Genomic DNA, 14879 nt, shown 5'->3' on the forward strand with positions numbered 1-14879 from the left:
GCACACAATGGAGTATTACTCAGCCATTAAAAAGAATACATTTGAATCAGTTCTAATGAGGTGTATGAAACTGGAGCCTATTATACTGAGTGAAGTAAGCCAGAAAGAAAAACACCAATAAAGTATACTAACGCACATATATGGAATTTAGAAAGATGGTAATGATAACCCTGTATGGGAGACAGCAAAAGAGACACAGATGTACAGAACAGTCTTTTGGACTCTGTGGGAGAGGGAGGGGGTATGATTTGGGAGAATGGCATTGAAACATGTATAATATCATATAAGAAACGAATCGCCAGGTGGGATGACCCAGAGGTATAGTATGGGGAGGGAGGTGGGAGGGGGCTTCAGGATTGGGAACACGTGTACACCGTGGCGGATTCATGTTGATGTATGGCAAAACCAATACAATATTGTAAAGTAATTTGCCTTTAATTAAAATAAATAAATTTAATTTAAAAAAAGAAACATTTCCATTACCAGGTGTAAAACAGATCGCTAATGGGAAGTTGGTCTATGACCCAGGGAGCTCAGACCCAGTGCTCTGTGACAACCTAGAGGGGTGGATGGGGTGGGAGGTGGGAGAGGAGGCCCAAGAGGGAGGGGACATATGTGTACCTATGGCTAATTCATGACGATGTGTGGCGGAAACCAATAAGCCATTGTAAAGCAATTATCCTCCAATTAAAAATTAAAAAAAAATGATGTGTGAAATGGATTTCAGATAAACTGTCTCCAATGCCCCCTGTTGTAAAGTGGGCAGTGCTCTTTCCTTCTTGGTCTCTGATGCCTATTTTAGTTCCTGGTACATAGTCGTCTCTATGGCAATGTTAAATGCTTGAATTCTGTCCACTACTTCCTTTACCTGGCCACACATTTTATTCAGTAGCAACATCATATTGTGGGAACAGTTAAACTTTGCTGCTCTTGGAACAGAAACACTTCCCAACTTTATCTTCTTAGGTTTTTTGACCGAAGTCTGCAAAAAGACACAGAAAAGACAAATTACCAGGAGGAAGGATTATATGCAGGAGACAACCAAAGTATAATTTGCTAAATGATTAAAGCTGCAGGCTTCTGTACATAACTTAGTAGAGGGGTGTAGGAAGAAAAAGCTTTTATGGGAAGAATAAATGGATTTCTTTGGGAAAGACAAATTAAGAAATCAGAGATGAGATGCTTTGTAATAATATTTGTGTCTGCAGGTATGAGTGGTCTTTCCAGTTTTTTCAGGCTAGAAAACTCCCAGAGAGCAAAATTTTTTAAAAAATGTAAATGTCTCTGTTTTTAATTGGAGGATAATTGCCTTACAACTTTGTATTGGTTTCTGCCATACATCTGCATGAATCAACCATGGGCAGACATGTGTCCCCTCCCTCTTGAGCCTCCCTCTCACTTCCCACCCTATCCCACCCCTCTAGGTGTCACAGAGCATCAGGTCTGAGCTCCCTGCATCATACATATTTCCACCGGCCATCTGCTTTACATATGATCACATGTATGTGTCCATGCTCCTCTCTCAATGTGTCCCACCCTCTCCTTCCCCCACTGTGTCCACGATTATTGTCCTAGTTTTACTCACCATTGGGCTCTTGGGAGCCGTTGGGCACAGCCTCTCCTCAGAGAGGGACTTTCTGGCAGCTGTACTTACCAGAACTTTCTGCTTTAAGTCTGATAAGGGAGGCTCCGAGAAGGCTTCTTTCTGCATCCGTTGTATCTCCAATGTCTTCTTTTAGTAATCCCCCTGACTACTGAGCCTGTGCTCTAGACCCCTGTGCCACAGCTGAAGCCTGTGACCCTAGGGTCTGTGCTCCCAACAAGAGAAGCCTGAGCACCGCGGCTAGAGAGCAGCCTCCCCACCATCACTGCAAATGGAGAAAGCTCCCACAGCATGAAGACCCTGCCCAGCCAACAAGAAACACAGAAATGGCTCAGATGGTAAAGACTCCGCCTGCAATGCAGGAGACCCTGGTTCAAATACAGGGTTTGGGAAGATCCCCTGGAGAAGAAAATGGCAACCCACTCCAGTATTCTTGCCTGGAGAATCCCATGGACAGAGGACCCTGGCAGGCCACAGTCCATGGACTCACAGAGTCAGACCCGACTGAACGACGAACACTAGACTTTTTTTTTTTTTAACCAACTCTGGGGATTCAAGTGCATCCTCACTCAACAAACTAAAACTTTCTGAAATAGGTTAAGCCTCTTTCTTCTTGTGTAGCAGTTTTTCTTTTCTTTTAAACTTACAATATTGTAAATCAACTATACTTCATTGTTAAAAAAAGAAGCAAATGTGAGAGTCCATCAAGTACTGCATCTATGTCTCCTTTTGCTGGTTTGTGCCCAGTGTTCTAGCATGTGGGTCACTTGACTTGGGTCAGAATATAGTCACCACTTCACTAGCATCCTCCAAAGCTGCAACATTTCCCCTCTCACTCTCGGGTTTTCCTTCCAGGAGGAGCAGGGCTCCTGATCTCTTGCATCGTTTTCCTTCTCCGTCTCTGTGCTCAGCTCTCCCAACAAACAGAGCTCCCTGAAGAAGCAGTCCAAGTCACACCCCCTTTACCCTCTTCCATCCTTTTGTGCAGGCTGGGTACAGGCGCGATGCTGGTTCCATGTTTGTGTTGCTTGAATTAACATCAGAGTTGTTAAGCTCCCCTTCTCCTGGTTGGGGTCCAGCTGGGCTTGTGTGTTCCCCCGCACTGGAGTGTCTCAGGTCATGTGTAGACAGTGGGTATCCAGCAAGAGGACTGGGAGGGAGCAGGGTTGTAAGTCGGGTCCCAAGTCTTACAGCTCACATGTCTCATGGTCCTTTATGATCAAATGAATTCAAGTGTCCATGGAAAGAATCAATATACAATCTAACAGGAATAAAAGAGTTTTACTTGAGCCAAGCTGAGCACTATAGCCTGGGAGGCAGCCTCTTAAATAACTCTGAAGAACTGCTCTGGTTTTCTTTTCTTTTTTGGCCCTGCTGCATGGCGTGTGGGAGGAGGGGAGTGTGCAGGGTCCTTAGTTCATACCAGGTATCGAACCCATGCCTACTGCAGTGAACACACAGAATACTGCCAGGGAATTCTCAGAACTGTCCCACTGAAGCATGGTTTCCGGCACAGTCTTATGCCTCATCCAACAGAGAACATACATCACACACGACAGGGTGTATTCCTTCAAGTTTCAAAAAGAAACAGATTTAGTATGTAGACAGTGAGACAGCAGGGCCCTGGTATCCGGGAAGGGAACCTTATCTTGGAGGGAGTGTTAACATGGACACCATGAGAAGGGAGATGCTCATTCTTATCTTCAAACCAGATGCTCTTTAACTCAATGGTTAAAGCAGATGAGCTGTGAGGGTTAGACAGGCTGTTTTAGTTCACACACAGTTCAAGATGAACCATGTATAGGCCAAATGACTTTCCCATTGAAAATATTCAATATGTCAACATTTTCTCCATCACAAGCAGATAAAAATCTTAGGACTTTATGATCTAGCAATTCTACCTGTGAGGATATACTCAAAAGAGCTGAGAGTACACCCATGGTCATAGCAGCATTTTTCACAATAATTAAAACATGAAAGCAACCCAAGTGCCCACTGACCAGATATGCACCAATAATAGAGTACTATACAGTACTAGAAAGGCAGGGAATTCTAACACATGAGGGATGCACCTTGTCGATATCATACTCAGTAAAATAAGCGTGACTACACTTGAGAACTATTGTGTGATTCCATTTAAGTGAAGGCTCTGGAGTCATCAGATTCACAGAGACAGAAAGTAGATGGTGATCGCCAGGAACCGGAAAAGGAAAAAGAAGGAATTGTTGTTTAATAGAAATAGAGATTCAGCGTTGACAGATGAAAAATGTTCTGGAATTTGGTTGCACAAAATGTGAATATACCTAACATGACTGAGGGGCTTTCCAAGTGGCACTAGTAAAGAACCCGGGGGCCCATGCAGGAGATGTAGGAGACCTGGACTCAATCCCTGGGTTGGGAAGATCCCCAGGAGGAGGAAATGGCAACCCACTCCAGTATTCTTGCCTGGAGACTCCCACGGAGAGCAGCCTGGCAGAGTTGCAAAGAGTCGGACGTGACTCAAGTGACTCAGCACACACACACAAAACATGATTGAACTGGACACTTAACATGAATTAAACGGTAAATTTTGTTGTGTGTACTTTACTACAACAAAGAAAACATCTCAGGGCCTTCCCTGGTGGTAGAGAATCTGCTTGTCACTGCAGGGGACTCAGGTTTGATCCCTGATCAAGGAAGATTGAACATGGTGTGGAGCAACTAAACCTGCGCCCTGCAATTCCTGAGCCCGTTCTCTAGAGCCGGGACTACTGAGGCCACAAGGCACAGCTAGGGCAGCCCGCCCGCCCAGAGCCTGTGCTCCACAACAGGAGAAGTCGCAGCTGTGAGAAGCTCCTGCACCGCCGCAGAGTAGCCCCCACTCGCTGTGACTAGACAAAGCCTGCGCGCAGCCACAAAGACCAAGCACAACCAATCAGTAATCTAATTAATTAATAAAAAAATCATCTTAACTACTTAAAAAAAAAACCAAAACCCTCTCAGAACCTCCCCCGAGGGTAACCACAGAGGAGTCAGGGCTGATAGCAACAGAACAGATGGTCCCCGCCCGCCCAACCCCACCCCCACCCCAACAACCCAGGGGTGAGGACTGTCTTCTGTGCTCACGACTCCCTGCTTCAGTTTTTGGAGATGTCTCAGCTCCAGCCCCGCACGGCTTACCCTCAGCCTCCGTGACTGACCCAGTGCTCCAGGCTCTGCTCCAAGGATCCAGTAAGTCTTGGATCACCCTCTTCTGTAGGAGACTGGGTGCTGAGTTCACATCCTCCTAAAGAGACCTCTGCAACCCCAGAGTGGAGGGGGTCAGCCCGGCTCCAGCCTGAGGGTGGAGAGACCCATTTTACAGATGAAAACAGGAGCTGGGAGCTCTTGTGTTTTGTGTGAGAATCAGTGGTGGGGGGTGGCCAGCGGGAGGGGAGGTTGGATCAGTGCCTGGAGGTTCTTGCACGTGTGCTAAGTCACTTCAGTCATGTCTGACTCTTTGTGACCCTATGGACTGTAGCCCGCCAGGCTCCTCTGTCCATGGAGATTCTCTAGGCGAGAATACTGGAGTAGGTTGCCATTTCCTCCTCCAGGGGTTCTTCCCAACCCAGAGATCGAACCAGCGTCTCTTACATCTCCTGCATTGGCAGGCAGGCTCTGTATCACTCACTTTTTTTTTTTTTTGAATGATGCTCAAACAATAGTGAAGATTATCTTTATACAGGGCTTATGATATATGGGCCACCCACTTCGGTCTCTTGTATACCGTCCACCTTTTGAATCTATGAGTTCCTCATCTGCTGAAATGGGGGAACTGTAAAGAACTTGCATATCAGCAGATGTTGGTGTCTGTAGGTGACGATGGTAGGTTGTTGTTCAGTCACTCAGTCACGCCCGTCTCTTCACGACCCTGTGGACTGTAGCACACCAGGCTTCCCTGTCCTTCACCATCTCCCGAGTTTGCTCAAGTTAATGCTATGTTGATTTGTATTCAATCACCTTAAGGTTTGTACACCCAGCAACACTTTGAAGCTGGTCTCTATTATTTATCATTGGCAATAACAACAGCAAAAAGGTAGTAAAATATACATGACATCATATTTACCATCATAACCATTCTTTTCAAAATTCAGCCCCAACACCCACATGCTTCTTTGGATCTTAGTTCCCCGACCAGGGATCAAATGCAGGTCCATGGTAGTGAAAGTTCTCACTCCGAGCCACTGGACTGCCAGGGAATTCCCACCTACATCATTTTTAAGTGTACAGTTCACTAATGTTAAGTGTATTTACATTGCTGTCCAGCCAATCTGAAGAGCTCTTTTGTATCTTGTAAAATGGAAACTGTGCCCCATTTAACAATACCTCCCCATTTCCCCCTTAACCCCCTGGCAAACCACCATTCGATTTTCTGTCTCTATGGCTTTGACTCCTCTCGATACGTCATAGAAATGGAACCATACAATATTTGTATATTGGCGAGTGGCTTAAGGGTGGCTCAGATGGTAAAGAATCTGCCTGCAATGCAGGAGATCTGGGTTCAATCCCTGGGTTAGGATGATCCCCTGGAGGAGGACATGGAAACCCACTCCAGTATCCTTGTCTAGAGAATCCCATGGACAGAGGAGTCTATTGGGGTTGCAAAGATGTGACTGAGCAACTAACACACACAGACAAGGGAGTGACAGGAAGCTTTTCCCAAGCCTTTTGGGTCTTAATTACCTTTAGCTCATAAAGAATCCTTGAGTTAAAATGGCACATTTGGGAAGACATATTCTTGTACCCCTCACTTCTCTTCAAGCAAATCTTTGAGTAATCTTGAAACATTAAAAATCTTCTTTATTTTAAGAAACCAAAGTTCCCACAGAGAGAACTTGCCCAGTGTGTCCTTTTACCACCTGCTCCCCATCCCTCCATTCCTCTGTGGAATTGAGCTTCCAGGGTCAAGGGCAGATGGACATCATTGATGACTTCATGCCTTGCTTTTTGAACAGATCATAGCCCCCTCAACTATGTCTACGATGCTGGGTCAGTATCTTCGCCAGTTTGGTCAGAAACTGGTCCGCAGGAAGCCACAGTTCAGGGAGGAACCTGAGAGTTCCGAGACTCCTCCTCTGAACACCCTGGACCTGGTGGTGATAGGTTTGGACAACATGTTGGGAGCTGGCATATACATCCTGATTGGAGGAGTGGCCAAATACGTAGCTGGACCAGCAATCATCCTTTTCTTACTGGTGGCCGGCCTGACTACTCTGTTGTCTGGGCTGTGTTATGTCGAGTTGGCAGCTGGAGTAGAAAAACCTGGTACTGTGTATTTCATCAGCTATGTCACAATGGGACAACTGTACGCCTTCATCACTGGCTGGAACCTCTTACTCTATTTAATTATTGGTGAGATGATGGGGAGCGGGGAGAAGTGGGCCTTAAGATGGAGAAAGTTGGAGAGATGAGTGGGGGCTTCACTCATTCATCAGAACTCTGTTATCCACCTTCGGGGCAGGGTTGGGAGAGGGGTAATGGTGGCAGGAAAACTGCACAACCTCGTTGCACGCAGGTCTGTCCTGCTTTCCTTAAGTGATGGACTGAGAAACCAGAGGAAAGGGAACTGTAGGGAGCGGGTGAGAGGGAAGCACATCCCTAGGCTCATCCTCTGACCACAGTGAAGTCTTTGCTGAGCTGTTGCCTTCCTGGATTTTCCCTTACACCTCAACTTAAAAATTCAACTCTGATCTAGTCCCTCCTAGTCTCATTTACCTGTGTTTCTTTGTTTTCCATCACTTCTATCTTCTAGAATATTAAATAGTTGGCCCTTTTGTGAACCACCTGGGTCTCCCCTGTCCACCCCATGAGAAGAAACTCTTTGAGATCAGGTGTATTTTTGCTCACCTCCTGCCCCAAATGTCTCACATGGTGCATAATAGGGGCTCAATTTCTGTCTGCTTGTTAACATTCCTTCTTCTGTTGCTGCAGCCATTGCTTGTATAGCCCGGGCCTGGAGCTCCATCTTTGACAGCCTGATTGGGAACCACATCTCTGAGGCATTAGAGGGAACTTTCTCTCTGCAAATGCCCTACTTCCTGGCCTCATTTCCAGACTTTCTTGCCCTGGGCCTGGTGCTGCTGCTCACAGGTGAGAAGGGACCAGAGACAGAAAGGGAAGAACAGGGTATGGAAGGGGAGCTGGCATGGGGAAGGCTTGGGGTGGCAGAAGGGTGGGGAATTAAGACTGGGAAAAAGGGTTTGGAATAAGAAAGAGAGGAAGGCAAGACAGAGAGCATTTTTTCCTACCCTTGACTATTGGTAATTTAGATTGGATCATTCTTTGGTGTGGGCTGCTGTCCTGTACATTTTCTGTTTTTTTAAAGAAAATGTTGTTGGGAAATTCCCTGGTGGTCCAATGGTTAGGACACTGTGCTTTCACTGATGAAGTTTTGAGCTCAATCCCTGGTCAGGGAACTAAGATCTCACATGCCAAGAGGGGTACCCCCAAAAAATCATTCTTGGATGTTGAGTAGCATCTATGATCTTTATGTACTAGGTACCAGTGACACCCAACCCCGAACTGTGACAATTGGGATGTCAACAGGCAGGGCCAATGTCTCTTGGAGCAAAAAATCACCCCAGCTGGTAATCATTTACCTAGACCAACAAGTTTCTTCCTCTGTACTGAGATCAAAGCTATGTGGTTTTTTTTGTTTTGTTTTGTTTTTAACTGAGAGGAAATTCATGTCAATTTAACCATTTTATTGTTTTTCCCAGCTTTAAGTAAGTGTTAGTCACTCAGTCATGCCCGACACTTTCCCATGGAGTACAGCCCACCAGGCTCCCCTGTCCATGAGATTTTCCAGGCAAGGATACTGGAGTGGGTTGCCATTTCCTTTTCCAGGGGATCTTCCCAACCCAGGGGTCAAACCCAGGTCTCCTGCACTGCAGGCAGATTCTTTATTGACTGAGCTAAAAGGGAAGATATAATTCACTTCATGCAAAATAGATGGGGAAAACATGGAAACAGTGAGAGGCTTTATTTTCTTGGGTTCCCAAATCACTGCAGATGGGGACAGCAGCCATGAAATTAAAAGGCACTTGCTCCTTGGAAGGAAAGCTATGACAAACCTAGACAGTGTGTTAAAAAGCAGAGGCATCACTGCGGACAAAGGTCCATCTAGTCAAAGCTATGGTTTTTCCAGTAGTCATGTACAGATGTGAGAGTTGGACCATACAGAAGGCCGAGTACCAAAGAATTGAGGCTTTTGATTGTAGTGCTGGAGAAGATTCTTGAGAATCTCTTGGGCTGCAAGGAGATCCAATCAGTCCATTCTAAAGGAAATCATTTCTGAATATTTATTGGAGGAACTGATGCTGAAACATAAGCTCCAATACTTTGGCCACCTGATGAGAAGAATGGACTCATTGGAAAAGACCCTGATGTTGAGAAAGACTGAGGGCAGGAGGAGAAGGGGACGACAGAGGATGAGATGGTTGGACGGCATCATTGACTCAATGGACATGAGTTTGAGCAATCTGTGGGAGATAGTGAAGGACAGGGGAGCCTGGAGTGCTGCAGTCCATGGGGTCGCAAAGAATCAGACATGACTGAGCAACTGAACCACAACAGCTGACAAACAGCATTGTAAAAGTTTAAGATGATTTGATAGACATGGATATTGTGAGATGATGGTCACAGTAAGAAAATATCCATCAGCAGGTGTCCAATTCAGTGGCACTTAGTACATTCCCAGTGCTGTGTAACCACCACCCCCATCCAGTACCAAACGTTTCCATTACAGCAAAAGGAAACCCTGTACCCACTGAGCAGTCACTGTCCATCTGTCCACAACCACCAACCACCAGCCCTGGGCAACCACTCATCTGCTTTCTGTCTCTATGGGTTTAGTTATTGATTTCTCTAGCGTCACTGCAATGCATGGGGAACTCCCAGACCAGGGATTGAACCTCTGCTCCCTGTAGTGGAAGCTCAGAGTCTTAACCAATGGATTGCTAGGGGAGTGCTGGATTTAGTTATTTTGTTGTCTCATTTTCCATTTTTCCCACAGGACTCCTGGCTCTGAGAGTTTATGAGTCAACTCTGATTTACAAAGTGTTCACAGGCTTGAACATTTTGGTCCTCAGCTTCATCATCCTCTCTGGCTTCATTAAGGGAGATCTGCACAACTGGAAGCTCATGGAACAGGACTACACATTGGCTGCAGCTGGATCTGGTGATGCCTACAGGTTAGGAGGGCACCCTTGGTTGTATTAATGCATGTGTGTGTGGTGTGCAGAGTTGGGAATATGCTGGGGACTAATGAGACCTGGAGTGATGTCCAAGCTTGGGGGTTCCTGGAGCCCAGGACCTGTGGTACTAAGGGAGGAGCCCAGTAGAGATGGCTGAACACAGCTCACCTACATTCTTCCTCTTTGCTTCTCTCACCATAGCTTGGGCCTTCTGGGTTCTGGAGGGTTTGTGCCTTTTGCTTTTGATGGAATTCTCCAGGGAGCAGCTACATGTTTCTACGCATTTGTTGGTTTTGCTGGCATTGTCAATGCAGGTAACATGGGCATCGTGTGTCCCATCGGGGTTTGGGAACAGAATGGGCTGCCCTTGGACACAGGGGTGGGTAGAAGTTTAGGTTGCTTTTGAAGGTGGAAGAGTAAAGTGAGTTTGGTGTTTACTGACCCAATACCTTCTCCGGAAGGGAGAAAAGCCAGCAATCCTCAGTGGTCCATGCCCTTGGCTGTCATGATCTCCTTCTTCATCTGCTTTTTGGTGTGTTTTGGTGTCTCGGCGGCCCTCACCCTCATGGTGCCCTACTACCTGATTCAGCTTGAGAGCCCCTTGCTGCAGGCTTTCATCTATGTTGGGTGGAACTCTGCCAAATATGTCATGGCTGTTGGCACCCTCTCCATTCTTTTATACAGGTCAGTGTCATGGTTTTCTCCTCACCTACTGTCAGATGCTCGGGTATCCCCGGCCCTTGGGACTGAGAGATGAGAGAGAAAGACATCTTGCCCCAGGTAGACCAGGGAGCAAAAGCCCTGGTCCCTCTTGCTTCTGCACCTTCTCACACATTCCCATTTTCTCTTCCAGCCTTCTGAGTATCATGTTTATCATGTCTCAGTTGACCTATGCAATGGCAGAGGATGGGCTCCTTTTCCGGGGACTTGCCTGGATCCCTGTCCACACCGATGCCCACACCATCATTATCCGCACCACCTATGCCCGCATCATTGTCCACACCGTTGCCCCCACAGGAACCCCCATCATGGCCATCTTGGTTCCTGGAACTCTTGCAGGTGAATAAACAAAACTCACCCTTTTAAAATCATACTTCTTAACTTGTGTATTTCCAGTGGTTTCTAACTCTTCCCCCACCGTCTTTGCTCCCTCATCCCAGCGGTCATGGTGTTACTCTTCGACTTCACTGACCTGGTGGACCTCATGTCATTTCAGTCCCTGCTCGCTTACTCCCTGGTGACATTTTCTGTCCTTGTCCTCAGGTGAGACCCCATGACACCTTGACTGGGGAGGCAGTCTTTGACTTGTAAGGGTTGATGGGGAGGGAATCATCTTCTACCTTCATTCTGCCTCCTCAACGTCCTGTACCATTGATTGGGGAAAGAGAGGCATTAGGCAGACTGATGTTGGATCAGCAGTAGGTGCTGTTACTAATATTGCCTTAGTATTTCAAATTCAGGTATCAACCAGCCCAGAACGGAAACAAGAAGGAGAAAACAGAGGAGGAAACTGAGACGAAGCCTGAAGTTGAAGGAGGTCCTTTGGAATCTGAACCTGAAGTAGGAACCTCAAACATTCTACAGAGTCTGTGGTTCCCTCCCAGCACCATCCCCACCCGGAAATCTGGCCAGATTGTCTATGGATGTGCCTCTCTGGTTGGTGAGCAGTGGGATTTCTCTTTGGTCATATTCTGAAATTGACAGGATGGTACTGGAGTGTGTATTTTGTCAGTTGAGGAGTCTTGGAGATATGATGGCTCTTTCTGATGTGGGCATCCTGGGGAGGGATGTGACCTAAGGTCCTCACATCTTTGTTTTCTGAGTTCAGCCTGTTCTCTACCTTGACCCTTACAGTTCTTCTGCTGATAATCCTGAGCCTGATCCTGTACCGTTGGTCCAGCCAGGTGTTCTCTGGAGACCCCGTGCTCACAACAGTGGCTGTGCTGCTGCTGCTGCTCATCACTGGGGTCACGGTCATCATCTGGAGGCAGCCCCACAATGCCAGTACTCTTCCGTTCAGGGTAGGTGACCTCATGTGCCCAAAGTGTCCACCTCGAGTGAAGGAGGTCTGTGTGCTTTAGGTCTAAACATCCTTTGCTGGACAGGCAATGAGGGGATTTGCCTGGAAACCAATGGACTGTTCCCTGATCCACACTCAGTGCTTTACAAACTCAGTCTCACTAAGCACTGAGCACACAGTCTGAGTAGAACTGGAGTTTTCCTGCCCACAAGGGGTAGGGTCTCCCTTTCAGACATCTGGGGTGTGTTCAGGAATGAACTGACTTTGCTCACAGGTCCCTGCTTTGCCTGCCCTCTTCCTGGTGAGCACCTTTATGAATGTTTACTTAATGATTCAGATGACCACTCGGACCTGGGCCCAATTTGGCATCTGGATGGCGATTGGTGAGTGGTTTTCTGGGCTACAGAGGCCTCTTGAGTGACGGAGTCCATTATTCTTCTTACTACCTCTCTCCTAAACTGTGTCAGACACCATGATAGGAGCCCTATTGGGCATCTGTAAGTGAGGAGAGCACCTACTTTCCCTTCTCACTGTCTCATTTCCCTACTAGGATTTGCCATATACTTTGGATATGGGATCCAACACAGCCTGGGGGAGAACAGTGATCAACAGCCAGCAGCCTCCACTTCTCAGACTTAACAGAAACATCCCTAGTCATGAATTGTCTTAACTAGAGGACATAGATGCTGTGTGGAATCCCTCCATGCACTGGAAGATCTGCTGGTTCGAGGGGCACTGTGAGCCTCTATGGTCGTGAAGGTGGAATGCATTTACAGCCGTGTATTTATTGCTAGTGGACAAAGTGACTTTAATGCTGTAAATGCTGATGGAAACATTGAAAAGCATAATACACATCCAGAAAAGTGAATTTTCATGAAAAATGTACAAAAATGTAACCAGAACCAGAGGAAGAAATAAAATATTAACTTGAACATAAGCACGGCCTCCTTGTGCCTGTTTCCAGTGAAAACACATAAACTGTCAAGTGGGAGGAAACACAGGTAGCCACATATTGTGACAAGAAAGTCAAAGTCGCTCAGTCGTTTCCGACTCTTTGTGACCTCGTGGACTATACAGTCCATGGAACTCTCCAGGCCAGAATACTGGAGTGATCAGCCTTTCCCTTCTCCAGGGGATCTTCCCAACTCAAGGATGGAACTCAGGTCTCCCACATTGCAGGCAGATTCTTTACCAGTTGAACTACCAGGGAAGCCCAAGATACTAGAGTGGGTAGCCTATCCCTTCTCCAGCGGATCTTCCTGAGCCAGGTATTGAACCAGGGTCTCCTGCATTGCAGGTGGATTCTTTACCAACTGAGCTACCAGGGAAGCCCATCTTATGACAAGAGTTGCACTTCAGCGGGCTTTCCTGGTCGTCCAGTGGTTAAGACCTGGCCTTCCTATGCAGGGGGTGCCCGTTTGATCCCTGGTTGTGGAACTAAGATCCCACATGCCTCATGGCCAAAAAACCAGAACATATAATGGAAGCAATAAATACTCTAAAAATGGTCCACATAAAAATATATATATTAAAAACAAAAGAAAAAGAGTTACACTTAGGGTATTCCCTGGAGGTCCAGGAGTTAGGAGTCCGCACTTTCACTGCCTTGGCCAGGGTTCAGTCCCCAGTCGGGGAACTAAGATTCTAAAAACTGTGCAACGTGACCAAAAAATAAGAAAAAGAGATTAAAAATGAATTTAAAAGAAAGAATTTCACTTTTTTAAAAAAAACTGAAAACCTAATCAGCTTTATTTAATATGTCATGACTTTAAACATATTCTCATACTGCTTTTTTTTTCTGACAGAGCTTATAAAATGTCCATTCTATTTTTTCTTTAAATATTTGATAGAATTTAAGCAGAGAAGTCATCTGAGCCTCAGCTTTGCTTTGTGGGAGGATTTTTAATTACCAATTCATGTTCCTGTTATATGGCAACTCAAATCTTTCTTTAGAAAAAAGAGCTGCAATTTAAACATGAGAAAAGAGACATGTTGGAAGTAGAAGGAAAGGAACAGATGCATCATGCAAACAGTAACATAGAAAGCTAGCACAGCAATATAAATACCAGACAAAGTAGATATTAAGAAAAAGAGCACAATAACAGATAAGGTGGGTTATTTTACAGTGAGAAAGATAATTAGTCGTTTTCATCTTTTCCTCCAGCCTTCCCTGAGATACAGAATCACACTGTGTAATAAGCACTTTACTCTTCTGTCACAGACCCTAAGAGTTACACAGTAGAGTTGATGAGGAAAACTTCTTAATTGAAAACAAACAAACAAAGAAAAACCTCCTGCATTGCCAGAGGTGGGTGAAGGGGATGGGAAGTAGTGGTTGGTTGATAAATGGTTACAGTTGAGTGGAACTAAAAGATGGGACATGAAACAGGGAAGTCAAAATAAAAAGGTGTTGCTGCAAACAGAATGCTTGTAATTGAGATTATAGACATTGAAGATGTTGGTAATAATGAGGTGGAGGACTGTTTGTGGGAACGAGCAACTGAAATACAGTGAAGGAGAGCTGGAGTTCAAGATACTGAGTAGCAAAGATTTTCAGTTCATTTCAGTTGCTCAGTCATGTCCGACTCTTTGTGACCCCATGGAATGCAGCACGCCAGGCCTCCCTGTCCATCACCAACTCCTGGAGTTTACTCAAACTCATGTCCATCGAGTTGGTGATGCCATCCAACCATCTCATCCTTTGTCATCCCCTTCCCCTCCTGCCTTCAATCTTTTCCAGCATCAGGATCTTTTCAAATGAGTCAGCTCTTCGCATCAGGTGGCCAAAGTATTGTCACTAGAACAAACCAAAGTTATTAAATGAATTTAAAAATAGATGGAGGAGGATGAACAGAATTAGGCAAAGTCACTGCCTTGCAAGTTCTAATGAAATTAGATTTAGGACACAATTAATGTGACTGATTCTGTCAGGTGAAACTCTGATGGAGGAGGCTGACATCACCTGATGGCTGTTCTTCCCTTACTGCTGGGGGACAACTGGATATCCCGTATTACCCAGGGTGCTGTAACAGGCAGCACAGAA

At 45.9% G+C, this 14879-nt stretch overlaps 1 protein-coding gene across 1 annotated transcript; it reads left to right on the top strand.

Moving 5' to 3' along the window:
- The first annotated feature begins 6048 nt into the window (after nt 1–6048).
- Nucleotides 6049–13684, top strand: LOC513941 (cationic amino acid transporter 3). The gene is made up of 11 exons (XM_015458370.3): nt 6049–6973; nt 7553–7711; nt 9636–9813; nt 10018–10130; nt 10278–10500; nt 10670–10875; nt 10977–11079; nt 11277–11476; nt 11671–11837; nt 12111–12219; nt 12387–13684. Exons 1-11 carry the CDS (start codon nt 6595–6597, stop codon nt 12473–12475), a joined length of 1926 nt encoding a protein of 641 aa, XP_015313856.2. The 5' UTR covers nt 6049–6594; the 3' UTR covers nt 12476–13684.
- The last annotated feature ends 1195 nt before the right edge of the window (nt 13685–14879 follow it).

Source organism: Bos taurus, chromosome 18 (genome assembly GCF_002263795.3).
Source record: "Bos taurus isolate L1 Dominette 01449 registration number 42190680 breed Hereford chromosome 18, ARS-UCD2.0, whole genome shotgun sequence".
In the NCBI taxonomy this organism is placed as follows: domain Eukaryota; kingdom Metazoa; phylum Chordata; class Mammalia; order Artiodactyla; family Bovidae; genus Bos; species Bos taurus.

Coding starts and splice junctions, on each gene's coding strand:
- LOC513941 (XM_015458370.3), top strand. CDS start 6,595: ATGTCTACGATGCTGGGTCAGTATCTTCGCCAGTTTGGTCAGAAACTG. Junction 10,131..10,277: donor TGCTGGCATTGTCAATGCAG/GTAACATGGGCA, acceptor CTTCTCCGGAAG/GGAGAAAAGCCAGCAATCCT. Junction 10,876..10,976: donor GGTTCCTGGAACTCTTGCAG/GTGAATAAACAA, acceptor CCCTCATCCCAG/CGGTCATGGTGTTACTCTTC.